At 34.0% G+C, this 27,630-nt stretch overlaps 1 protein-coding gene across 6 annotated transcripts in view; it reads right to left on the bottom strand.

Annotated features, from left to right (window-relative positions):
* CNKSR2 (connector enhancer of kinase suppressor of Ras 2) overlaps positions 1-27,630 on the bottom strand; it is a 270,600-nt gene that overhangs the window by 15,768 nt on the left and 227,202 nt on the right. For all 6 annotated transcript variants that reach the window (XM_036226440.1, XM_036226442.1, XM_036226444.1 and 3 more), the window contains 2 exons: positions 27,436-27,536; positions 24,483-25,029 (listed from right to left, as the gene is read on the bottom strand). In XM_036226440.1, coding sequence (XP_036082333.1) covers positions 24,483-25,029; positions 27,436-27,536 — 648 coding nt within the window. The remainder of the gene's footprint in view (positions 1-24,482; positions 25,030-27,435; positions 27,537-27,630) is intronic.

Here is a 27,630-nt window from a genome sequence, read left to right as displayed (position 1 = left end):
AAAGCCTTTATTTTTCTTTTATGAATGAGGAATAAAATTTTCATGAAAAAGCATTATTTTTCAAAACAAAGTGATAAATAGTAAAAATAGTAAAAAGTAATATAGTTTGTGCCTATACTTATAGCGCTTATGGAGATCTTTAATTAGCAATTCCAGGTAAAATAATACTGTTTCTAGATAAGGAAATACTGTTTCTAGATAATTAGAATGTTCCTCTAAATTGCCAAATCACAGTTCCATTCTCTGTGTATAATTCACAGGAGAGAGTATTTCCTTATGAAAGTAGTATCTCATCTTAATATACCTACTGCTATACTATGACCTTAGAGTGCTGTTAGGACTTAATTAGTTATTGTGAGCATACCACACACTCTAGCTTTTTCTATCTGCATTAAAAAAGCACTATCTGAAATAAAGGCATACCTAAAGTGCAACTTAAATGAAGCTTATATATTAGCAACAATTGAAAAGGTCTTTTATATTTAATAGTCACAGAAGTACTTGATATGTTAATTTAATTTACCATCAGTTTATTTTCAATGAAGTGTCTATAAATATTTCAGAAAAATGTACTGCAGAATTTTGCCACATTATATTGTCATTTTAAATGTTACCATTTAGAATTTAAAATAGAAAATAGGAAGAATTCATTTTTATAGACATGTTCAAGAAGGATTTAATGGGTACCTATGGGTATATATACTATATCAAAGGTTAGGGATAAATATACTAAAATGATAATCTGACCTCAAAGAGTTCATGGTATAGTTGTGCAACTCCTTTTCATTTTTGTTTTAAAGTTTTAGTTAAGAATTATCAATAAAATAAAGCTCTATTTTATTAGGTACAAATATACATATATACATTTATAGAGATTCAATTCTATGACTGCAATGTCATATACAATTACTCTAATAATCAGTATATAATTACACTATATGTAATTACATTAAGAAGCTGTATAAATATATCTTTAACTGATTAAACACACAAAGTAAAAATATTTGAAATTTGCAGCACATTTAAAGAAGATAATGAAAAATTGAATATATATGTACGTATATATAAAATATGTAGAAGAAAACACAGGAACTAAATTCAAGGACCTTGGACTTAAAGAGGATTTTATAAATTTGACCTCAAAGGCAAGGAAAGTAAAAACGCAAATAAATGAATGGGACTATATCCAACTAAAAAGCTTCTGCTCAGCAAAAGAAACCATCAACAAGATAAAGAGACGACCATCCGAATGGAAAAATATATTTTTAAGCAACCCCTCCGATAAGGGCCTCATATTCAAAATATACAAAGAACTCATATGACTCAATAACAGCAAAAAAAAAAAAAAACTCAAATGATCTAATCAAAAAATGGGCAGAGGACCTGAACAGACAGATACTTCTCCCCAGAGGATATACAAATGGCCAACAAATATATGAAGAGATGCTCAACATCGCTAGCTATTAGGGAAATGCAAATCAAAACCACAATGAGATACCATCTCACACCTTTAGAATGGCTATAGTCAACAGGACAAGTAATAACAAATGTTGAAGAGGATGTGTAGGAAAAGGAACTCTCATCCACTGCTGATGGGACTGCAGATTGGTACAGCCACTATGGAAAATAGTATGGAGGTTTCTCAAAAAACTAAGAATTGATCTACCATATGATCCAGCAATACTTCTACTGGGTATTTACCCCAAAGACTTAAAAACCCATATCCGAAAAGATATTTGTACATCGATGTTCATAGCAGCACTATTCACAGTGTCCAGGACATGGAAGCAACCGAAGTGTCCTATGATAGATACTTGGCTAAAGAAGCTGTGGTACGTATATACAATGGAATATTACTGAGCCATAAGAAGAGATGAAATACTGCCATTTGCGACAACATGGATGGACCTTGAGATAATCATGCTAAACGAAATAAGCCAGACTAAAATAGTTGAAAATCACATGATATCATTTACATGTGGGATATAAACCTAAAAGCAACAAATGAACAGGACAAACAAACACTCATGGACATGGACTATAGGCTAGTGGTTGCCAGAGAGTAGGGGGGAGGAGGGAGGTAGATGGGGTAAAGTGGATAAAATATGTGGTGACAGAAATAAATCTAACTATGGGAGGTGAACACAAAATTAAATAGATATATTCCTTACTGTTAAATTGTACAGCTGAAACTTATCAGATTTCATTAACCAATGTCACCATAAAAGTAAATTAAGTGAAAAAAAATAAAATCTCTTTAAAATTCTCATTTCCAGATGAAATAGCTACAGAAGTAACACAGCTAAACTCAGACATGAACACACCACAGGAAATAGACTTTTTTTAAACTACCCAATACTTTAGAGATGAACAATGTATATTTTTAATTTATAAGAATTTTTAACTTCTACCACCTTACATGACTATATTCAAAGGATATAATTAAATAGATCACATTCAGTTTGAATGATAATCAGTGTGAAGTAACAGTGATGAGAATGTGACACAACATTTCATCTACAACTATGTCTCATCTGCCAAAATGAAAAGGCCACTTGGGACTAACAACATCTCAATTATTTTCTTGCCTTTTTCTTTCAATGGGTTCTTTGGTTGTTCCAACCCTACTAGACATTCTCTTTCCTACCTGATAAACACTTTAAAAAGCATTTCTAGTCTTATCTCAACCTTGAACCACTTAAGTGATAGCGTGGTAAAAATGTCTTCAGGACACCAATTTTACTTCCAAGCTATTTAATTTGCCCATCACACTTGACCTGAATTCTCCAAATTGGACATTCTGGTGGAATAACAGGTAAAGGTATCTATACCTGGGGAATTGGATTTATAAAGATATATTTAGTATGTTCATTCCATCAGAACTGCTTAAAGTAAACAGAGGACTTTGCCCCTTATCCTCTGTCAAGCTGCAGATCAGCAGACATGATGTGTGATCTGTAAATTTTGATGCTATGCAAATTAGGCTTTTACTGATCAGCTTCTTTACTAAGTAGACAATGACACAACTTCTTAATTCTTGAAAATTTGACCTAAAATAAAGACATATATGTGTGTGTCAAACTAACAGTAACATAGATCTTTATGAGCGTATGATCTATAGAGTCAACCCTATTTTTATTCTAAATTCATATACTATCCTCAAAGTACTGTCATCTTGATTTCAATGGGGTTACCTTTTTAAAAAATATATCATTCAGTATCAGCTCCAGTATCATGATATCCCTCCAAATGAAATGAGGGGGGAAACAAAGGTATTGATCTGCAAAAGTGAGTGAAATACTAAATTCTTTTCAACAAGATTACAATAGGTGTGTGGGTGAGTGTGTATGGGTTAAGAGTAAAAAAAGGAGTGATTCTTGTGCTGAAAATTTAGGGACTTTATTTCCTCTCATACTGTAACACTGTTTATGATTGTAGAAGCTTGAGATGGACTTCTGCTTACTTTTTTCTGGCTGAGCTTACAATATTACAAAAAATTATAATGTTGATTTCCCCCTTCAATAACTTCTAAATGTTAATGCCTTATTTCTAACCTCCTTGGCATACCAGCCTGACATTTGGAAATAATTTGCTCATTAAAAACTCCGGAAAAGAGGAGCTGTTTTGAGGGCACTGCCAACTGAATTTCTTAGCAATAAGGACAACCCACACTACCTTCCCTAGCAAAGCAAGTGCCAAGAAAGGTAAAAAGAAAATTCAAGAGACGTTTATAAGAACTAAAATGTATCTTAACAGTTACTTAGAATTATTATTATTCCTTATCTCAAATCTGTTATAAATCTAATCTCTCCTTAATAAGATTTTCATATTCTATCTTATTTTTCAATCTATAATTATATCAGAGACTATTCTCATAAATCTCCACTGTTAATGTCTTCTTCATATTATGACATTCAAACGATTATAGTTTCAGGTATTTAAAATGTATTATGTGTATGACAAGAAGAAAAAATATTTTGGTAGAAATCACTATAAACTATTTTTTGTTAGAAATATAGCATGGATGTAAACAAATTAGAACAAACATCCATCTTAGCAAAAACTCGAAAGTTAGAAAAATGAATATTCATATCCAATCTTAGTTGTCTTGAAATTATTGGTTATTACAACTTGAATCAGCAAACTCATCTTACATTTGGGATGGAAAATTATGGAGAGTAAAAACATATGAAGAATACATTTAAAAAATAGCCTATTATGTGTTTTATTTTTTCCCCTCCTGACAAAATTGTATAGCACTTTAAAGAAAGTTTTACTAAAAAGTTAGAGATATGCTGACTCTCAATGTTCTTATGGAAAAATACAAATGACTTTAGAGCTACTGCAAAAGGTTTCCAGCTATATCTGCGTTTAACATTTAGCATTACATGTTGAATTTCACACACACACCAGTGTAATTGCTAAAAACTAGGCTCATACAGGGACTTCATTAGGGTGAGAGTCCCCTTTGCAAATTCAGATATTTGAAATGTTGGAAGGTTCTCCGTATGGTAAACTTAATTTGCATTCAAATATAGCAATGAACTGCTAACTTCTTGCTAGTGAACAAAACATAAACTCCAATTATATTAATAATTTTGTTTTCCAAATTAATTTACAGCAACTTTATGGTGCTAGCTTATTCATAATACCCTTTAAAAATTAAGGACAATTCCATATTTCATTGAATTTTGGCTTTTTTTCGAATTCCTATTTAGTGTATTTGTATTAAACAAGGACTATGCATGCTGCCTTCACTAGGGTGAAAAAAGCACAACCAACAAACCAGAGCTATAAATCTGTAAGGATGTGCAAATCAAGGGATGAATGTGAGATTCTCAAGCTCCAATTAAGACTTTCTTATCATGTCTTTTGACTGGTGCCATTTGTGGGGCTGGGGGTGAGGGCAGGCAGAGGCAAACAATGATAGCAGCCGTGGTATAATTAGTATCTCCATAACAAATGTGATCATCAGAAACTTCGGTAGAACTTTGACCCTTTTTGTGATATATATAATCACGTAATCCATTATATATATCTATATCTCTCATTACTACCAAAAGAACACATTAGAATACAGTTGTACTTGTGTGTATGATCTTCCATAGATAATTTATCAGCTCTATCTGGATGTGCTATTACTGGATATACAGTGATACATTACACCCAACTTTTCCTGTTAAGTCTGTGTATAGTTACAAGCAAGGTTCTAGAATAATTTTCTCATACTGATTTTATTGTGAGCAAGTGTAGAACTTATCTAAAAGACACCAATACCAGATTCAGAAACAAATTTAGACAATTCCAAACTAAAAGCAGTATTTTAAGACCACCACAAAGTGTATATTAAATGTTTACTACTATTTAGAAAAACTGTCAAATAATTTGAAATGAAACATTTTTCCATAGTAATTGACTATGCAGAGTATACACCATAAATACACACTAAACCAGAACCTGACAAAGGAAAATGTCATGATGACATTTTCTTTCTCTTTAATGTAAATCTTCAGCATGGCACTAGAGAGCCTGTTTTCTCTTTGTCGAAAATCAATAAATAATACTTCAAAAGCAGAAGCAAGACCTCTTTTTAACAAAACAATACAGTTTAATTATAGAAGGCCTTGCTTCCCAAGGCCTCAGTTTTAGCCATGCTAGGAATGGTTTCAGATTTTAGTTGTGTGGGCATATCTGGTCCCCATGGCAATGAAAAAGTCAGCCTGGGAAGTGGAAAGAATTGCGGTACATTGCTCCCTATAGAAACAGACAAGCTGAAATAAAATGCAGCTTCTGTATTTAGATCAGCAAAGCTGGAAGCTCCAGTGAACTGGTACCTTACCTCAGGAGTTGCCATGACAATCTCCTAAGAAAGGCAGGTTACAGATACCTGCATCAATTACTACTAAAGTGTCAAATCAAAAGCCAGAATATATGAGTTAAAAGTAATAATTTATTCACTAGTTCTGAATTTGGTTTTCTTAAATAGGATCTAGGAGTTTAATAGCAGCATTATTGTTTTACAAAATTCATATAATCTAAGTAGCACTGCTTTTTAAAAAACCTAAGAAATAGCCCTAAACAACTTTTACTCATCTTCAATTTAGTGTAAACATTCTAAGGGCAAATAAATTTAGCTTGTTATAATAACGAGGGTTATGATACTAACATTTCCATTTTCCTTTCAACTTTATAAAGTGCTTTTACATAAAATATCTTGAAAGAAGATGCAGAAAATGTGAGAATTTCACTAGAGTTCACTTTGGTAAAGAACTTTGATTTTATACTACATATTGCATAATACAAGTGAGAAATTCAAAGTTGGAAACAGATGAAAGTGTGAATGTTGCATTCTTAAATAGTTCCTTTCAGGGCACATGAATCGACTTTTCAAATTTGTAAGAGGTGACAGGAAGTAATGTTTTATCATGAGAAAAAAACACAGTCACCCACAATACATCAGATTTAGCATCTGTGAGTAGGAACTGGGAAGATCAGTGGCATCTCCCAATTTTACTCCTAAATCTGTTGCTTTTTCTACTCCCTACTTCCACCAAAAGATTAAAAAAAAAAACCAACGATCTTTTAGTAGATATAAAAAAAAGGCAGACAGATTTGGATTGTTTCAAAGAAGATGGATAAAGTGGAACTTGGAAGGAAAAACTGAAATAATAACTTTGGCCACCACACGAAATACTTTTCAAATTGGTCTCATGACTTATTCTTGGGAAATAGCTTTTTATAAAGATTGCACTATTAACTTAGCATAAATTAGCTATAAAAGGGATCATGTCAAAGCTTAAAATATTAAGAAAGAGTTTTAATTCAAGTGGTGAAATTGTTTCACTGCTTATAGATATGATGGTATATGATTTTTGGATATCAGTTAAAATTAGAAAGTATACTAACTACAGTTTGTAGTAATAAATGTAAAGTGTTGTGCAGGTTTTTGCTTTACTTAATGGGGTATATTAAAGATGGTCTTGACCTGCTATAATAAAATCTAAAAGTTTTAGTTTCTTTTTATAGGTTTAATACATATACAAAAAAAGAAAACATTTTTGCTAAATTTTAACCTGAATTAAAATGATAGATCTGAGGGGCAATATGTGGCTGAGAACATCTACTCTGCTGTCAGAATGTCAGTCTGAATCTCGGATCTGTCATTACCTAGCTGAGAGTCCTGGATCATGCCATTTAAAGTATTTTCTCATCTAGAAGATAAGGATTATAATATCTACCTCTTCGGGTCGTTGTGAGGACTAGATGAGTTATGTTATGCAAGGACCTTAGAATAGTCTCTTAGAAAAGTTAGCACCCATTTAAAAAAGTTAGATATTTGTGATAGATTAACGTGTTCAATAAACCTATAAGATTTAAACAAAATGCACTATACTATAGATGCATTTGCTTTTCCTTAGGGAAGGCAGTTCTATTTTACCTTTTTTGTTGTGAAAAAAATATCTTCTCTCCCTACATGAGAAAAGAATGCAAGATTCAGATTTATGGGCATGCCTGGTTTTGTAGATTGCATTTCAAATCCAGACTATGCAGCATACCTTTATAGAAAAGATAAATCACTAAAATGTCTTCCATTCAACAGACAAGTATAGTCCTTAGGAAAGATAAAGAATTTTCTTGAGCTAGCAGTGAAAGTAAAAGGACAAATACATATAATTCAATCATTGCATTCAGAATGTCCTTGATATCATATTTAAAATTTTATTCAAAGACTGACCAGTTAATGATGCTGTAAACTGGACTGAAATGAGTTAACTGAGATTTACTTTAGAATGGAGGTAGCAAGTTATGCCTTCGATTTTCACTTCTTTATAATTTGTGTTATGTTCATTGAATATATTTCACTAAATAACTGAAATATGTAATAAATCATATTAAAATATGTGGTATTTATTTCCCGTATCAACAGGTATTTCCCTTTTTCAATTAGATAGCTTATTTTACACACTAATGTGGCAAAGTGTTCCAAAGATTTTTTTTCTTCAAGATGCAAACATAAAAGAGAGATCTTGAGGAGTTGTTTTGAAATATAACTACCCTCTGTGTTGGATTCATCACACATTTCAGTTTGTCTTCATGGTGAACCATGTCACCTCTGTATTACAGCTCTCCCTGATTGCAGCTTCCTTGACTTCTATTTCTTTTATTAATCTTTGATCTCATCAAGAACGCAGCCCCCTCCTGAATTCACTTCCTTATCCAATTTAGACCACTGACTAGACCCTTCAATTTCCTTGCCTTCTTGTATATGCACTACACATATGCCCCCATATTCAACCATGTGCTTTCTTATTCCTGCCTGGCAACTGAGCACTGCTAGAGAAAATTGTATATCCATGCTAACTGGCCCCATTTAAAATTGCGTTTTCTGTCTTTTGATCATTCAGGACTACTTGGCAGGCCTATTAGTAGTGTGGTTAGCTCAATTTCCAATTCCCCATTGGGGGAGCTCCAAGCTTCCATTAAACAGTTAAAGACCTGTGGTTCTTCCTTTGAATAGTTAGCCAGGCATGCCCATAATTTTTGCCTCCAGATAAAAGACCTTTGCGGAGGGGATAAAATACCTCTCATCCTGGCTGTTGAAATAGTTTCCTAACTGGTTTCCCTATCTCACTTGTATTCTCTCACGCAAATACATTTTCCACACTGCCATCAGAGTGACCTTTCTGAAACTTGCATCTGAGTATGTCATCTTCTTACTGAGGTCTCCAAAGACTCTCTCGCCATCATTTTTTCTTTTAGGATACAATTCGAACTTCTGAATGTGGGATATGGAATACTAGGACCTTTATATTTTAGTTCTAGTATAATTTTTTTTCGTCTCACCACTACCCATCTATTACTGTATGCCGTATTTCTCTAAATTATTCTTTGTTTTTCTTCATTTTTGTCATTACTGAAGCTATTTTTTTTTTTTTACCACATAGAACGTAACTCTTCTTTTCCTCCTGGTGAAATTTTACTCATCAAACTTCACTGTGATATCCTCTGTGAGGCTTTGTATGATTTCACAAGGTGGAAATAAGTTAAGATCTCTCAAGTGCTCTCCTGGAATTTAACATGTTCATCTTTCAAAACGTTTAACATGATGCACATTTGTTGCAAATAAATTACATTTGGACGTCTTTTTCTCCCGTTAGATGACAAACTCACTGAATCTGTGATTTAAAAAAAAATCTTTGTTTTCCTAGCACTTAGCAGAGTGGATACTCAGGACATTGTGGCTGCTCTATAAATATTACTTGAATTGAATTAAATCACTAAAATACATTTTAATTTAGTGTCTAAGTAAAAGAGGTCCAAGCTTAATACTGAATAAAGAGTTCTATTAAACAACTGGGTAAAACACTTTACCTCACAAGATTTTTAGTAAGATTTACTCCAAGCCTTTGATATAAAACATGTGGCAGGGGTGGGGGGAACCTTAGGAAGATAAGTCACTGAGGTCAGAGAATGCTATTTATGGCAGTGTTATGTCAAGGAAGAATGATCTAGACCTTATATGAAGTGATAGTCTAACCACTGCTAAAGGGTATTTTATTTGAATGACCTAGATTGTCAAGTAATTCACATATCATTCATATTAGGAGTAGATGAGGTGTGCTGAAATCTTACGAAGACTCAGGATGAGTTTTTAATTATAAATACATCCTATAAATACACTGTCTAAAGGTCCTCTGATAACAGAGGCTGATTAGAAAGAACTACTGCAAAAAAAAATCTTATTACCTTGTTAACTTGGGGGAGATGTCAGATGAGGTTGCAGCCTAATTGTGTGTTTATTGCTATATTTAAAATTTAGTCCTCTAAGAAGATTTTGAATGGCTAAGTTTATGTACCACATGGATCAGGCAAAATAGACACCATTATGACATAAACATTAATTACTGTTTTAACATTTCAAAATGCCATATTACATATCTATTCATCTCTGTATTTCCATATAATATTGAAAATTTAACAGAAAAAGAGAGCCGAAATTTACCCTAAGATTTGAATGATTTACCCATTTGCTCATTCCTTTTAAAACTTTTATAATATGGCATGCTTTTATTTTAATAATCTATTTTGAAAACTGAGTTGATTGTTTTAATCCTAAATAAGCGTTCTGCAATCACTAAACATATTTGATTTCTTATAATATCAGTGGATCAATTAAGTGGCTTTTCTAAAGATTCAGTCATCTCATCCCAGACAATTATAACATAGGAATTAATATTCTACCTTTCTTAAACCTAATGGCTTATATCACTCACATTTTCATTTACTTGGGCACTAACCTCTTGAATTATGAGCTATTGGGGATAATATACAAGCATGTCAGATATTTGAAATCTAAGACAAGCTCTGATTTTAGAATTTGAGCAGTGGATAGAATAAAAGCTTGGTCAGGTAGATAAATTAAAACATCATAATTCTATCTAACTTGAAAACCAGTGCAACAAGTCATGATGACACAAAACTTAAGGACAGCCTATTCCTTTTCATATCTGAAAAGGATTTCACATTGCTTCTCATTCGTTAGCCAGGAGAATTGTAGCTTTATAGGCAAATTATTATTTTAACTCCACTAAACTCAATTACAAATACAATAAAGTGTTGTTGAGTTTTTAGTCATTGGTCAGATATATGACCTGATAAAAACATCTGGTTTATGATTACTTTTGTGATTCACCTTTGGGATGATAACCAAGCCCTGCTTAGCGAGCTTTTGATGATTGTTAAGAACAACAAACTGCATTATGGCTTTTTTCCTTCTTTTTTTTTTAAAACTTAGGACAGAATGAAATAGCCCAGCATTTTGTGGAAAAAAAGTTTATTAACTAGAAAAAAGGTCCAAGTTTGATGTCAATCATCTCGATATACTAAAAAGATAGTTCTGAATGTCAGTAATGCATAGGACTTTCCTATACATTTGAGAAACTGAAGACTGTGATTTGATGCCAGCAGCAGAAATAGTATTGACGCTTAAAAAGTGAGTCATTCAAATAATTTAGTTCTCATTATCATTGTTGGGGTATATTTAATTAAGCTCTAAAAACCTGAAAATAATTTTTAAACTCACTACTCAAAATAATAGGTGAAATTGCTAAATATTAGCTAGAATTATAGAAGAATAAATATTCTATTCTTTTTTATTCTTCATATTATAATTGATCAGAAACCAATTTTTAGACATTAATATTTTTCTTGTTCTAACAGTATGAAGTATTTTTAAGTCATAAATCTCCCAAATAGCTTTATTTATTTAGTCAAATGTCATCCCCTAAACTTTTTAGAACAGAAATTGATGATAGTTTTTTCTTCTACCAAGATATTATTATTTTATATAGAAGAGCTTAATATGAAGAGGTTTGAATGCAATTTGTTCCTATAATTTGAATCTATAATTTATAGAGGATGTGAGTTGTGTTACAGTGTAGAAATGATCATTCTTAGGAACCACTGAATGTAGTTAATTAAGGAATATGGCTGATCAAGGATAGGACTGTGGTCTAAAAAAATGAGTTACTGGAAATCTTTGGTATTCTTATCTTCTTACTCTTACTAGATTCTGTAAATAGCCAAAGTTTGTATAGTTCTAATATTCTGTCCTGGAACATTCTGGTATTTATTGAGGGATGCAAGAACAAAAGATTAAAATCTTGCAAATTGTCCTGATGAAGTTACCTTATTTTGACAGCTCCAGTTTTCCCATTATTTGGTGGAACAGTTTCTACAAAACCTTATGAAGATGAAAAAATATAACATGATATAACCTGAGCTTCAATACTTTTTGCTTGTCGCCAACATATGACTATAAGATTTAATGCATTAAAAATGAGGTTAATACATATAAGTAATTGCTGCATACATTAAAACTCTGATAATTTCATACTTCAAAAATATAAAGAAATGAGTAAAATCTATTTGGAATCTCACACTGAACAACACAGAAAAACTAAGTGGCACTCTAGATAAAGGGAACTAAGAGAAACTAATTTTTTTTTCTAATGGCAAGGAGAGAAAATACATTGTTAGATATGGATCCCAGATGATAAAATACATGATTTTAAAACTTTAGACAGACAAATACAATTTTCCAATGATCAACAGTTTTTTTAAAAATGAAAGTCTTATGATACAAATGTAAACCACGCGAATGAGAGAGGAAAAGGAGATGCAACCAAAGTCAATGTAGTTATAAGTAAATTCCTTAAAAAAGCTTTAGTTTAAAGAGAATTTCTAGAAAAGATGGAAGAAGAGGTTACTAAAAATGAGCAAGCAGAAAATAATACCAATTGCTTGTAAGCATTGTGCCAGGAAGGCAAATGTTCAGCTGAGGTTTGTGAAAAAACTGAAAATAAAAAGAGCTTTCTTAAATTTTTCTTTGTAAGAAAAAATAAATGACAGAAGAAAATAGAAACAATGATATTTTAGACTTTTCCTGCAATGAGAAAAGTCTTCACACTAAGAAATTTAAAAATAAATGCTTCTCGAGATAAAGGACTACTAAGACCCATTTTGTGGTCTCTGTGCACCAGCAGAATAATCTTAGGAACTAAACAAACTTTTTGGAAATTAGCTTAGGGAAACCAGAAGAATGCCTTGAGACTTGTTGCTTTAAGAGAGAGTTCTCTTATTTAAACAAACAAACAAACAAATGAATGAACAAACAAACAAAAACCAGTATGGATTCTACAGAGAATATAATGATAAACTTAAAGGTACTCAGTATAATTTTAGGATAGATTATGATTGTGAAGTGTGTCATTCTAAAATTTTAACCGAAGGGCCGACATAAATTCAATATAAATGAAGCTTTTTAAATTGGCTTTTTTTTCCCCCTGGAAAGTATCTCTAGGTTGGGAGGCAAGAAGAAAGCCAAAGTCAGTGTGTATTGCAGATGATGGAATTTTGCATGCTATCCTTATGAATAAAGTACTATAATATGGACTGAACGATATTACCATTAGGCAGATCTAATTAAGGACTCTGAATGACTGAATGAAATTAATGTATAAAATTTCAGATTGAACGTTGTAAAACTTTGTCCTTATTTTTTTCTTCTTTAAAGTGTTTTCTTTAAAAATGTTCTCTCCTTAATCAATGAAGCAGTAAAAAATAGAAAGGATTCTTAGAACACTGGAGGGTTATTCAATAACAGGAAGGGTTATTAATATCATAGATGACAAAACTGAGACTCTAGACTTTCTTAACAGAATTGAATGCTGCTGGGTGAAACCTAAGAAGCTAAAACTTTAATAGAAATAAACAGTTGTATTTAGGTTTAAAAAAATCAATTAAGTGTGGGATGCTATTTATGACTTGGTAACATTATAGCACTATATGAGCCAACAGTGAGTACGTTAAAGCTAATGTAATCATCTAAACAAAAGTATGGTATCTAGATCACTGTAATAGTTCCAATACACTTGGCATGGGGACACTAAAAAGAAATGAGGTGTACAGATGAGGGTAAGGTGATTATATGCATCCAGCTCTGAGATAAAACAACATAATTATGTTCGATAATAGAATTCCATTGTATAGCTTTAGATGTATACAATGTGCAGGGCACTTTGGTGAAGAGCAAAGGCCATTATGCTGAAGAGAACCATAAAATCTTAGAGTGAGAAGAAGCTATCAGGTTCAACTGTCCCACTAGCTCAGAAAGCCCTGAATGGGAGCTGGTTTTCAGCCCTTTCTTAAACACTGAGTAACAGGAAGCTTGCTAAACTGACAAGATCATTAATTCCACTCATGGGTGAATGCAATCATTGGAATGTTTTCCTTCATATCAATCTAAAATCAGCCTCCCTGTACCTTCCACCTATTACTTTCTCTGGAACTTCAAAGACTATTTTATTCTCTTCTATATATCAGCCTTTCAAATACTTGCTCTGTATTTTTCTAATTTGCAATGCCAAGATGCATAATAAGTAGAAAATTTATTAGAAGTCAGCTTTTGTATCAACACAAGGAAGCGCTTTTTAACCAGAGCTGTCTAAAATGGAATGCCCTGTTTTTGTGGGCAGTAAGCTGAGTCCCTAAAATATTTAAGCCGATCCTCGATAATAATTTTTCAAATATATAAAAGATTATTTCTATATTTGGTGGGAAGGCAAATATATAAAACTCTTAAGTTCTATGGCTATTACTATGCATGGTTACATATAGCATGGCACATATTATAGGCCTACTTCAATAAAAAATAATTTGTCTATTTAATTAGTTCTTTACCTTAATATAAATAATTTTAAATGGCTTCTATAGTATTTATCAGAGAGAAACCACTCAATTACACATACCAAAAAAAAAAAAAGGTGTTATACATTTAAAGAAGCATTTGAAGTTAAGGCTAACTTTTTGATTAGTTATTCAGAAAAATATTCGGCATTTGTACAGAATTGTTTTTGGAATGGTAAACATCTTTCCTATCTTTAGTACTGAGGCACAATCCTTCTGGTTCAGTTAATAAAAGACCATCATGAAACTTAGAACCCAGGATGCTAAATCAAGAGTTGGCTACCCAGCAACTACATAGGGTGTAAGATAAGAAGACAATAGAGTACCCAGTGAGGGTTGGGGCTTACTACTGCCAAAGTTGGCAGAAGGCTTATATTAAAGCTACACTGATTCCAAGCTGTCCCTTTCCCCAGTTCTTTTTTAGGAAAGGCATGAAAACTCCGGTGCTGGCATTGTTAAAGAACAGGGGGAAAACAACAGAGATGCTCAGAGGAAAAGGTATAAAATTTAACTTTAGTGATACTAAAGTTTAGGCTATGTTCTCCTACCAAGAATCCTAAAGTGAATGACTTCTTTAAAATATACATTACATAAGTTATAGAATAGACTCTAAATTAGGCCAACAACAACAATTTGAGAAAAAATTATAGCTAAAGGAACCAATAAAATAATGGATGAGAAAATTTGGAGGGCTTAAATAAACAAATCTTAGGCATTAAATCAATATATTCTATTAATGATTTATCAAAAGAAAATAGCACAATAAAATTATCAGATTCAAAATCATGGAAGACTAGGGATGATAAATGTGAAAAAAAGTATAAAACTCTTTAAAATGTTAAGGTTCAAATTTCTCTAAAATAGACAATCTAATATTAATAGGCTTTTCTGATAACCCAATTCCATATTGGTTATACTATAAAGCTAGGAAGCATCTTCTCAATCATAAAGAAATATTAATATATGGTCAGTCTATTATGTCAGTATAATATTATGGTCAATATATTATACTGAACATAGATTAATGTTTCTTTGATGACTGAGAAGATGCTTCTTAATTTTATAGTACAAATCAATTAAGATTATTAGACATCTAATTTGTGTTAATTAGTTCAGCTGAATAGCCAGATTGCATTTTCTCCAATGTTTAAGGAATGAGCCAAATCATAAATAGCTCTAAAAGTGATCTCATCTAATTCTAACCAGTTTTATAAAATTTGAAGAAGTGATAAATACTCCAGAATAAACATGGACTATCTTGTGCCATCCCTCAAATAATCATTTTTATAATATAAATTGGTTACTAGAGAAAATTATTGGCACAAAGTAATAAAGATGCTTCATATTTTATTTGCTCTGTTTCATGTTATCAGAAAGCTCTTTCTTATTTCTCAGAGATAATGTACAAATTTTTGTTGTTTGTAGACTTATGGAAGATAAGTCTATATGATAAGTCTTAACATATAGTAAATAAACAATAAATGTCCATCGAATGAATGAATATGAGTGAATGAATACATGCTTGGAACAAACTGGATTATATATTGATACAGGAGACTAAGAGTACTGTATGGAGGTTTAGTTTACATTTTAGTAGGCTAATACTAGATATTGAAATGTTAGGGAATCCATGACTAAGAATGTTAAAGAATTTATAGCTTTAAAATGAATCAATGAGTTTAATAACTGTCACTCTTATTTTCAAGTATTCTATAATTTCTGTGAAACAACTGAAAAATTGAGTTTATTGGCATACTTTATGTTTGTAATAGAAACAAATATATATGAAACAGTCATATTGCATTCCTGAGACAAGAACCTTTTAGAAGTTCTCAAGTATGAGGTTTAAATATTAAAATATTTTTTATGACCAACTGTTGTTTTTGCACTTACATATAGTAATGTTCACTTTTTCCTTATCAGATGATATGTTAGTGAGAGTATTTTCCCCTTGGAGGAAAAATTTCAGAGTACAATAGAATAAGCTATTAAGACTACATATTAGGACTAAGATGTTCCTACGGCTAAACATAGGAAAGTCTGAGGCCAGGAGAATGGAACTTGTGAGAACAGTGGAAAAAATAAGTAAGGGAGATAGTTTAGTAGAAGGTTTAGTGTTTTATAACTTGAAGTCTAAAGCTATAGGTAAACTGACCACCAGATGCAGTGGTTTAGAAGCCCATTTCTGAATTCTGTATTCTGGCTTTTGAAGGCTAAGACTTGCTATATTTTTTAGCTGGCTGGCTCTGGCTTAGCTGTTTTCATCAGAGAGCTTTGGGATAGGCTGACATTATTGGAAGACCTCCATAAAGGCTGGGCAAAAGCCATATGGCACCAAGGCATGAGGCAGGTAGGCAAGGAGCTTCTGATATATGAGCATGGGGGTGTGAGTGTGTGAGGTGTAAGTGTGCCTGTACAGTCTTTATCATTTCTTTCTTCTCGCATTTCTCCTCCTATCATTTTTGAAAGGGCCATCAGGTCACTGCCACATTTTCTAGGGCAATATATGCTGGGATTGGGGCTGGGTTCTGAGGTGATGTGTAAATTATCTTACAAGACTGTTGCTTGTGTTATAAACTAAGGTCACATCAAAAATATTTCATTGGAAAAACTCTTACTGAAAACCAGCTAAACCATACCTCACATTCCTACTTGCATTGAGTTGCAGGAAAAAGATATATGAAGAAAAATTTATATAAGAATTAATTTTAAAACCTTAACTTTTAGAAGAAGTTATCTCTGGAGAGTAAGACAGAAAGTTGCTTTTTAACATTTAGCATTGTTTTATTCATGTATTTATTTGTTTACTTAGCAATAAGCAAGTTACTACTTTTCGGTTAAACAATGAAAGGAAAACATGTAGGGAAATTAAAAAACTTGCAAGGTACATCTTACGGTGCAATCCTATTATGCCTTAACCTACCATCTTCTGGTAGTTGGTAACCATAGGAGGTGAATTTCATGAGTAGAGGGGGAAAGGTTTTTGTGACCTTCAGTTTTCTCTGGCAAGGGTGACCAAGGTAAAATGACTCAGAACTTAGGACAGGGCCTCATAAAATAAACTAGAAAGAACTCCACTGAGAAACTGACAATGCTATTAATTATCTAAAGAAAATTCGTTTGCTTTTTTTGATGTGTGAAAATAGTAGCAAGTAATAGTGTAGCTGAACCCAATCATCTTTCTTGGTAAAACAAATTGTTTACCATAACTTGTCTTATGTATACTAGTGAGGGGTTGTCATCCTTTTATGTGATCTTTAATTCTTATCTGGCCACATCTTCTGCCATGTGACTCTGCAGCACCTAGAATTCATTCTTTTGCCATTTTAAACTGGCTTCACTACCTATTAACATTCCTGAGATTATTGTCCTGGTTGATGCAGGGCTATTGGTTATTCACTAACATATAGGTTGCGATTTCAACAAATTTTACAAACAAATCAGGATGAAGCTGGGTAATAGGCAACTTCCAAAGGCAGCAGATTTTGGAAGGAAAAACAACTGCCTAGGGTGCTGGAAGATCTAGTTTCTAATAATGAACTGGTTATCTCACATTCACATTCTTGTGACCTTCATCTTTCGAATGGGAGTAAAACAGGCAGGAAGAGAGTGGTTTTAACAACAGAGAAGGTGACTATAAATGAGCCATAAAAAAAAGAGCAGTAATTTTAGTTATTGGTATCCCAAATTTGGGTACTCAATATGAAGAGGGCATGTTGAATACATGCAGTCTTGTCCTTCCCTTTACAAAATACCCCAAATGGAGAAATTTTGTAATGTTTTGATTCCTGTTTTATGCCACACAATGGATAAAACAATAACTTTAGCTTTATTATATAATTGAAAAGAATTGGTGGCAAAGGGGTCAGCTCTTATTTATTCATTCACTCATTCATTTATTCATTAACTCATTCATTTATCCAATAGTGCCCAGACTACTATGGACCATGTACTATCTTAGGCTCTGGGTGTGCAAGATAGGAATACAATTCCTGCTTTTAAGGAACTTAGATTATGGCAGGTAGAGATGGAAAACAAATCAGTATACAATATTATACTCTGATATTATACTCATAGTGATAAAGCTGTGACTACAAAGCAGACTTACATACCAGAGGATGAATGGTGATGGGGGAAGGGGCATCTGAGTCACACTGGGTTCTCAGGGTAGGATTCTCTGAGGGGAAAGTATTTGAACTGAGACCCAAATGGTAAGATCTAGAAATACATATTTCAGTAAAGAATTATGATAAGGTTAGTGCTATTCAGAATACAAGGTTTCTTTCGAGTTTCTGAAAGTCCAATGTCAAAAGAGAAAGGAGTAGTGAGCAGTAAGAATGTGAAATGAGGGACATTTTAATTTTAGCTCCTAGAACACTGCTAGGATATTATGTTGAAATATGCAAAATTGCTGATATTTCATTATTTTGACCTACAAAAACAGCATTTCACATGGTTCAACTCAATAACTAGAACTGAACAAAGTTAGGTCATATAGTCAGGTAAATGCTATTTAGTAAGGTTTGCCAGAACTAATTCACTATTTCAGTATAGCGATTGTTCTCTTTGCCTAAATCCAAATCTGCATACAATCTAAACAAATGACATAATTATAAAACATTTATTGGACAGACTTACAGTGTGTCAGATATGGAAACTAACTGTCTTCTCGCATTACCTTATTAATCCTCACACAACCCCATAAGTACCATTACCACAGGATTTAACAATGAAGGCCCTGAAGTCTAGAGTTGTTTAATAACTTGATCAATCTTACCACTTGCAAGTGGTAGAGTGACAAAGCAAGGATTTGAACTGAGGAATGCCTCCACAGACTATATTCTAAGTTCTGATCACTTAGTGTTTATTCATTTCGAAAGTCAACAGTAATTATATCTAATTAGCTCTATGTTCAGTTATGTAATATTTATCCCCTTTTAGATATCTAACACTTCGTTAGTGCCAAGACTTTTAAATGATGTGATGAGATCTGGGGTATGTGTTTGCATATATATTTTTTTGAAGAGTAAAACACTGCTTGAACAAATTATTTGATGATATAACATGCATGACAGGACAGAGGCTTATGTAGATAGCAATCAAAAGCAGTTTGGTATATATACATTTTTTTCTTTTTGTTCTTAAAAATAAATCAATGCTAGCCTTAACTATGCATAATCATTCCATTTCCTTGTCTTTAGACATGGGCATGTGGTGCAACCTTGGCCAGTGTAATTTAGGGCTAAGTCTGCTGGAAGGATCCAGGAAGTTTTCCTTGGTTTTACAAAAAGTACTAGAGGTAGGGCCTGGTCTTTGTCTCTTTGGATGCTAACATATAAAAGTGATGCTGGGAGCCAATGGCTTGCAGAAAAGTTACTTGAGAGTCCTGACACTACACAGCCATGACATTCACTCCAAAACAGCCCCACCTCTCAACCTCTTGAAAATCAAGATGGTAACTTTTCCTCATTATTCAAGCCAAAATCCAGGGAGGTGTGATTAAAAATCAAATCTATAACCTAACATCAGAATTATAGCTAGACTCTATATATAATCTTTAGTTTTATGTCTGCTTAAGTCTTTCTTCAAAATCAGACAATATGGTAGGTACTAAGACAATATTAGTTTTCTACTTTCTAAATTTTTCTGTGTTCTTTCTTCTAGATTTTTCTAGAACAGTGCTCTTACACATCACAAAAGTGACGTATTTAAGGTTCTCTGCTATTCTTTCTCTGACTTTAATGCATGTCTTTTTATTCACATTGCTTATATATCTTTTCTACCTATTTAGACCTGAACTATAATTTAAGATATTATCGATGATATTGCTCTTCCGAATTCTTTGTGTTTGTGCATAATTTATCTTGACAATAAATAAGACAGTAAAAAATACCACAATATTTTTCTTTATTTTCAATTTGCACCTTTTTTTTTCTTTTAACGCAGTTTCATACTCTGGGAATACCTTCCCTCTGCCCACACACTTCCTATCTGAATGTTCTTAAAAATAAAATTCACGGCTTTTAGAAACTCTTCAGGAAATTACTCCAGGACCCTTAAAATGATTACAGAGGATTAATTTATCTTCTGCTGCATTGTAGTGGTACTCATTATCTAGCCTCTCTGCCTAGATAATTTAAGATATTAGGCCAATGAGCTGCATATTTTGCACAGCCCTCAAGTTACCAGTGGTGTGCAAGGAATGTTAGATAAAAACAAAAACAACAAAACTTTAAAGTACATTCCTCAGTAGATCTTATTTTGAAAGGATCAAAAAAAATTTTTGGCTAAATAATCTGATCTATATTGTAGTTACAAGGTAACAGATTTTATCCACCTTCCTCCTCCCCACCTCAAAAAAAAAAACCCTAGGTTTTGCTTTACATTTCTAAGACCAAGCTAATAAATGTGCATATTAATTGAGAATACTGGTAGGTTATCTCTAAGACAATGAAAAAGAGCACATTATAACTTCATTGAGTATATGAAGCCACTAAAAATGTATAGCTAATAAAGAGTACTCTTATAACTGCCAGGAGGGAAATCAGCAGGAATAAGGGATAAAGCTTTTGAAAACCTCATCTAAATTGCCTAGTATGGCAAAGGAAAGAGAATTATTCCAAGCAGACTTCAAGTTGCATTAACCAAAACAGTATTTTAGTGTTACGGCAGATGATTTCAGAATGAAATATATCTTTATATTTTGTTCCAAAGTTTTATGATTTATACTCTTTGAAAGTTGCATAGGCTGACATAATTTATAATTTAGTTTAACTGAAGTATTATAAGCCCCACACCTCAGTAAGCTTCAAAACTGCTAATTGGGATAATAGGAAATTACTTATCTTCTCCCAAATGCCAGTGAAGTAGGTCAGGATAATTAATATGCAACCTGACTTTTCCTGTCAAAAGAAAACAAGGCAAGTCTCATCTGTGTACTTTCAGTACCATCCATTTTAGACAAAAATGAGTTCAGCCTGAGAAAAATCGGCATGACTCAGTTAAATAACTGAATTTCAAACTAAGATGAAAGGTAGTTCAATCAGAAAATAGACTGAAGTCTGTTCTAAAGAAAGTTAAATTTATACTTCCTAAGCAGGGCCAAATTCCACATCTATAAGGAAATTGAAAAATCATCTACGTCACAGATTTAGGTACCCTTTGCTTCTTAGATTGCTTTGTAAATGTGTAAGGACTATATATGTTATATTATATAAAGTTAAGGTAAATATAAATGATAAAGAGGTTTGGTTGATGATATAATTCTTCACTCTTAAAGCAGAAAACAGGCTATATTTTCATGTTTTCTCCCATTACTCCTTCTGCCTACTCTCCTGACACTTCCTATTTTTAATTTCTTGGCAAACTGAGAAACATGTTTGGAGCCAGAGACACGAAACTTACTTCCTCTGCAGGTCTGTACTTGATTAGTGCAAATTCACTTTAGTAGGTCAAACTGAATACTGGCCTCGAGCAGGGCAGTTAGTGACATATGGCTGTTGGACTTGATTCTAACTAGCATGGCTGCCTGCTGACCCGTGTGGCAGCATAGGCAGTGCTCCATATTGGAGGGTGTGACGTCCATCTGAGACTGATGGGATGGCCACAGCTTTTCTCCTGGTATACTTTTTATTCTGTTGACATAACACCAAGCAGCTTGATTTGAATAGGCAGCCTAGAACATTTACTCCTAATGACCAACCCAGGGCAGTCATGAACATGACACCCCTTATCTACGCTTTAAAGATTTTTTGACAACACTGATATTAGAGCTGATGTTTCCCAAATGAAGTGTTCATCGAATTGCACACTCCTAAAAATTAGAAACAGTAATGCAGAGGAACCATCATTAGGAAGACGGATATACATTCCATTAAATAAGAAGCATCTTCTAGGCATGAAAAGCAGTGCTCTGTTGAGAATGATTTGAAGGACACTGAGACATCAAGTGGCAAGATTTACGGAAATATAACCAGAAAGAAATGGGACTCTTTAAAGAAAGTAAACGGCCACCTTTAGTGAAGCTGAACCAACTGAAATAGCATGGACTGCTCCACAATATTGAATTGTAAAGAACAAATGTACAATACCAAATTAATTGACACACTCCCTAGGGCTGTTCTGCCTCATCACAATTATTCCACAAAAGGAAGAACCCACTGAAAAAGATGGAAAGTACTGAATAATTACCCCTTGGTTCATTTGGGAACATGAAAGAAAAACCCACCAACTTAGGTGTGTGCATCACTACGACTAAAAATGAATCCAATACACAGAAAAGCAAAAAAGAGACCTTGGGAGGAAAAAAAAATTGAAAGTCATCTACCTAAAAACGCCTGAAAGAAAGTAGGGGTTGGGGAGCAGGGCCCAGGCTTTCTTCTCAGGTCCTGGGACATGCTTTTCACATTCTCATCCTCCCTTACACGATGACCAGGATGAGCTTAATCGAAAAAGACAGCATCAATAACTCCCACCTGTGGCAATCACGGAATATTTCCTGAACATAATTCTCTATTTCAGAGAGCTGTACCTAATTTCAACACAATTTATTTTGAAATGGCAGAGATGAAGTAATTTCCCCAATATGTTTGTAGAGTACTGAATGAACCTCACATACTTAGTTATAGTAGTTGTGTAGTATGTGGATGGCATCAAAATAAAGTTTCTAACTCATCTTTAGTTAAATTTTAGAAAATAACTTAAGAAATTTGATAATCATCTTATTAAAAATGTATTATCATGCTTGCCAGAACTTCTAAAGAGGCCTAACATAGCTCCAAGATATTTCTTCCATGCGACTAATAAATGTGAATGTTGGAAGAATATGGCAAGTAATAGTAATAAGTAATAGTAATAGTAATAGATGGTAATTACCTTTCCTACACCAAAAGTATACCTTTTATAGTGCTTTTCATGGACATTATGGCTAAAGTATACATGGAAACTGGTTTAACGTGGATTTTATTATAAGTGACTCATATTTTGCTGGTAGAAGTTATAATTTAACTCCCATTAAATAATACAATAAAGATCTATAACATAAAAGGAAGTCCACTGTATTTTCTTGTTAATAATAGCCAAAGTGACCCTTGTTCTAAATGAGCCAAACTTGCCATTGATATAAGGTTCCTGGCTGCTGGTAATCTGTGAGCTTTGAGTTGTTTCCAATTGTGATGAAGAACTTACACAAATATATCCTGCAATCGAAGTCTTGTATACTCACATAATAGGCTGAAAGATACAGTCTGTTTGTGTCCTTCTAAAAGAGAAGTCTAATGCCCTAGTGAGATCAAACCATTAACTGCGGTTTCATCATGGTTGGCTCAGGCCACCTGTATTAACTGGCCCAGACCATTCTGATGCCAACAGTTTTATACTACTTCTTCTATACTTCTTTTTTGTATTTAATGTTCAGCACTTATAGCCAAACCTAGATTTTCTAAGTAAAATTAAACTGAGTTAGAGCCTTTCCCGTAAACTGGCCTGGATTTCTGAATTGGCATATCACATTACTTATAAACAGATGCTTGGTATGGCATGTTAAATAAAGAACTTGATAACTAGTAAACATATTGTAAATTCCAACAAGACAGAGATTACTTAATTGACTTGTCTTTCTTAAGAGTTGATTTGCATAAATTGAATTTTGCAATCAATATACATACTAAGAAAATAAATGGATGCTTTTGGAAAATTGGTTTCTAGACATAAATTCGGCCATTTGGAATTGACGGAAATTCTATATGAAATTTCTTCGTAAAAAAACTCTTGGATTTTTAAGTTGTGTGTGTGCGTGTGCGTGTGTGTATATATATTTTTCAAACGAGGTTTTGCTAACACCCTGCTTGACGCATTTATAGTTTCTTAACCCAAACTCAGGGGGCAGTGACTGTGGACCAAAGGGATGATGCATGCAAGTGAGAAGAAGTGGATAAGAGGAGGAAGAAAAAGAAGTGAATACCATTAACCTTAAAAGGCAAATGGGTAATTGGCAAAAAAAGTAATTTGCTCTAGCTATGGGTGTCTTGGGATATAGGCTTCATTACTCATCTTCCCCCCCCCACCCCCAAGTTGCTTTAAGTTCTGAAAGTAGGACACCAAAGGATACCTAACTTCCTATGCCGCAAGACCATTATTTTAAGAAAAAAGGGAAACAAAATTCTATTTTCTTAAAATAAGTTTGAAAGATTAGGACTCTGTGTACACAGGCTAAGAATCTCCATCAACATACTTACTTTTGTCTCCTATGTTTTCCCCTGCTGCCTCCCCTTCCTCCTCCTCCTCCTCCTCCTCTTCCTCCACCTCTGTGGGCTGCACGTCATCCTGCGGGTCACAGGCACTAACCGGCGCATTCAGACAGCAGTGGTTGAACCCGCTATCTCGAGGCAGAGTAAAACTTCGAGGCTTGCCCCCATTTCCATTTAACACTTGCATCCTTTCGCTCTCGGCTAAGGGGTACGGCCCATAGTGATCCTGTAGGTGGCACTTCTGAGTTGGAAGGGTGGACTGCCGCCTATGCTCTGGGGAGATGGCCGCGGAGTCAGAGAAGACAGAATCCTCCAGGGGCAGAGTCTGAAGATAGTGTAATCCCGAGCTTGTGAGGGGCGTCTCAATTAAATCCTGCCAGGAGCGGCGCTGACTGGCTGTCTTGCGAATGGGGGACACGGCGCTGCTCCCAGTCACTTCTTGACGAAACTCTTCATGGGAGGACTGAGACTGAGAGGTCTCCGTGGAGGAGAGCCGGCTGTGTTTTGCTTCTACGTAAGGACTGGCGCAACTCATCTGTGGAAAGGAGCCTCCAATCAGTCTCTATAGAAATAACAAACCACTTCTATCATCAAGGAACACATTCAATTCCCACCAGGTAACATTTAGTAGTCCAGTTAATGACTAGTCAAGTTTTCAGACATCTCAAAGTTAGGCCCCAGGTGACATTTTACAAGACTTAGATGTAGATATTGAAATGCAGCTATACCAAGCTCTCATGAAAAACCTGGCATATTAATGCAAAATTTTAATGACAATGAAAGTATGAGAAAATATGAGTGTTAATGTAAGAAATATTCAGCAACTAATAAAAAAAAATCCAAGGTTTTAAAATCTCTATGCATTTGAAATCTGAAGAATTGTTGCTAAATTCATATTTCCAGATTTACGGAGTTTGGGGATGAGACTAAGGAGAGAGGCTTTGGGATGTGAAAAGAAAGCACCTCTATTCGGATAGAGCCCTTTCTCTTCATAGGTGAATCTGTTCCTATGGGCGCCACGGAAAAACTGTCTTATGGTCTTGTCAATTCTGTGGCACTTTCTAGAGAGTTAAAAATGTAGGTGGCATGAGATTATACTTATAGGAATTAGCATTTGCCCTAAGCACAAGCAATTCGGGGTACATAAACACAAAAGAAAAATGGAATATTTTTAGCCTTGGAATTTAAATTTTGGGAATATATATTATAGCACAAAACACAAACAAGAAAAAGGACTGGCTGGCATCAAGTGAATGCTGTAAAAGACTTGCAGGCACCGCTACTGGCTACTGGGACAAGCCCTACTCTAGCTCTGGTGGCCTACATATCAACCCAGGCCCTCTTCGGGCAGTTCGAGAAGCCAGGTTGGTTAAATGTGATCCATGCAAATAGGGTTTAGGCTGTGGCTAGGACAAGGCTGGCTAAGGTGAAAGTGCATGCTGCCCCTCTGGGTAAAGGAGGAGAAGCTTTGTGGTATCTTCTGTGGGCACTTTATCTTCCCACATGTTAGAACGATGTGAATAGTTTCCTTCTTGAAATTCACATGTTGCTATGATTAAAGAGCTGTTTGGTGAAGCTGCAGTTTTCCTTTCTTCTTCTTTTAAACGTACTTTAAAGGAATTAATCAGACCCTGATGTTTTAGTGAAAGAGGGAAAATATGATATAAAACTTTATCTTGTCACTGACTTCATTATTCCATTTCTATATCTCATCCTTGCATTCTGTTGCACTCAGTAAACTTCAGCGTTTATTAAAGAAATGGGCGTACAGATCGGAACAATTCTGCATTTTTCTACTTTCCTCCTGCTCTCTTTATATAAGAGACATTGTCATCAAATATTTTTATTAAGAATGTGGCTTTCTTTTTAGTATTAGCCAAAAATACCCATTCATTTATTTTGAAAATATTTATTAAGCACTTAATAAGTAAGTGCCAGTGCTGAGCTAGGCCATGAGGATATATAGATGAATAGAACAGTGTCCATGTTCTCAAAAAGTTCACAGTCCAGTCCAGTGGGCTGTTTGCAGGCCCAGATATTCTGATTTAATATGCTTGGATTACGCTTGAGCATCTGCATTTCTAAAATGTTCCAGGGGTGATTCTTATACACCGTCAAGGTTGAGACGTGGCCTAGAATTATATCGACAGCTTGCACAGCACTTTTCTTATGAAAAATCTACTGGAGTGATATGGAGGTAGAATTAGGTTGGCTGTTGTTGTCAGCTAAATCCAGCTTCTACTTCCTATATGGACGTCTCAGTCCAAAAATAGAATTGACTCTCATGGTACCATACAATGTGTTGTCTAAACTGAGACACTTTTAAGGCACTCTCAATAATACTGATACAAAACAGACTTTTAGTGGGATAGTCCCAAGCAAACCAAGAGAGTTGTTTACCCTACTGAAAGATCAAAGTACAGTCTATACACAGAATAATTTACACAGGTTTAAGAAGTCTGGGGCACCATATAAACATATACATTAAACCAGATGCCATCTCTGTCTACAAAGCTACAAGCCAAAACATGTTCAATATGGATACAATATTAATTTTTAAGAGTTGTTTCTAAAGGACACAGGAATGAATTTTATTAGTGTGGAATAGATAAGGTCAATTCATGTATCTCTTTCTAAAAAAAAAAAATTTCGTTGTTATTTCCACAAAGGCTACTCTGACATACTCTGGTATGTTTTTGTAATTAAACTGGTCAGATGTTTATTATGCCTGGAATCTGTGGTGACTATTTCTATTGATTAAATATTCTTTGTATACTTAAATTTTTTCCCTTATTGCTTTTAGACTCCCTATTTTCTTTCCCTCTCAAAAGAAACCTGAGGTCTGACATGCATTCACTACATAATTTTTTAAACATACAAAGGGATGTTTCATATCAAAGAACCTGATGCTATATTAAGTACATTCCTGTTGGCAACTTACAGAGGGAGGTCGCGGGTATGTATCGTAGGGGGGTGGAGGGCTGTCCTGTTTGGGTGTTGATGGAGTATCTGCTTCTTCCTTGTCACTCTCACTCCAGTAATCTGAAAATTCACACACATGGATACATGGACATTCCATTAAATGCTTCTAGACATATTTTCAGGAACACACAATACCAAACAAAAGGAAGTTTCA

Source organism: Rousettus aegyptiacus, unplaced genomic scaffold (genome assembly GCF_014176215.1).
Source record: "Rousettus aegyptiacus isolate mRouAeg1 unplaced genomic scaffold, mRouAeg1.p scaffold_m13_p_9, whole genome shotgun sequence".
In the NCBI taxonomy this organism is placed as follows: Eukaryota; Metazoa; Chordata; class Mammalia; order Chiroptera; family Pteropodidae; genus Rousettus; species Rousettus aegyptiacus.
Note: the sequence above shows the minus strand (reverse complement) of the source record. Positions and strands in the feature narration are given on the sequence as shown.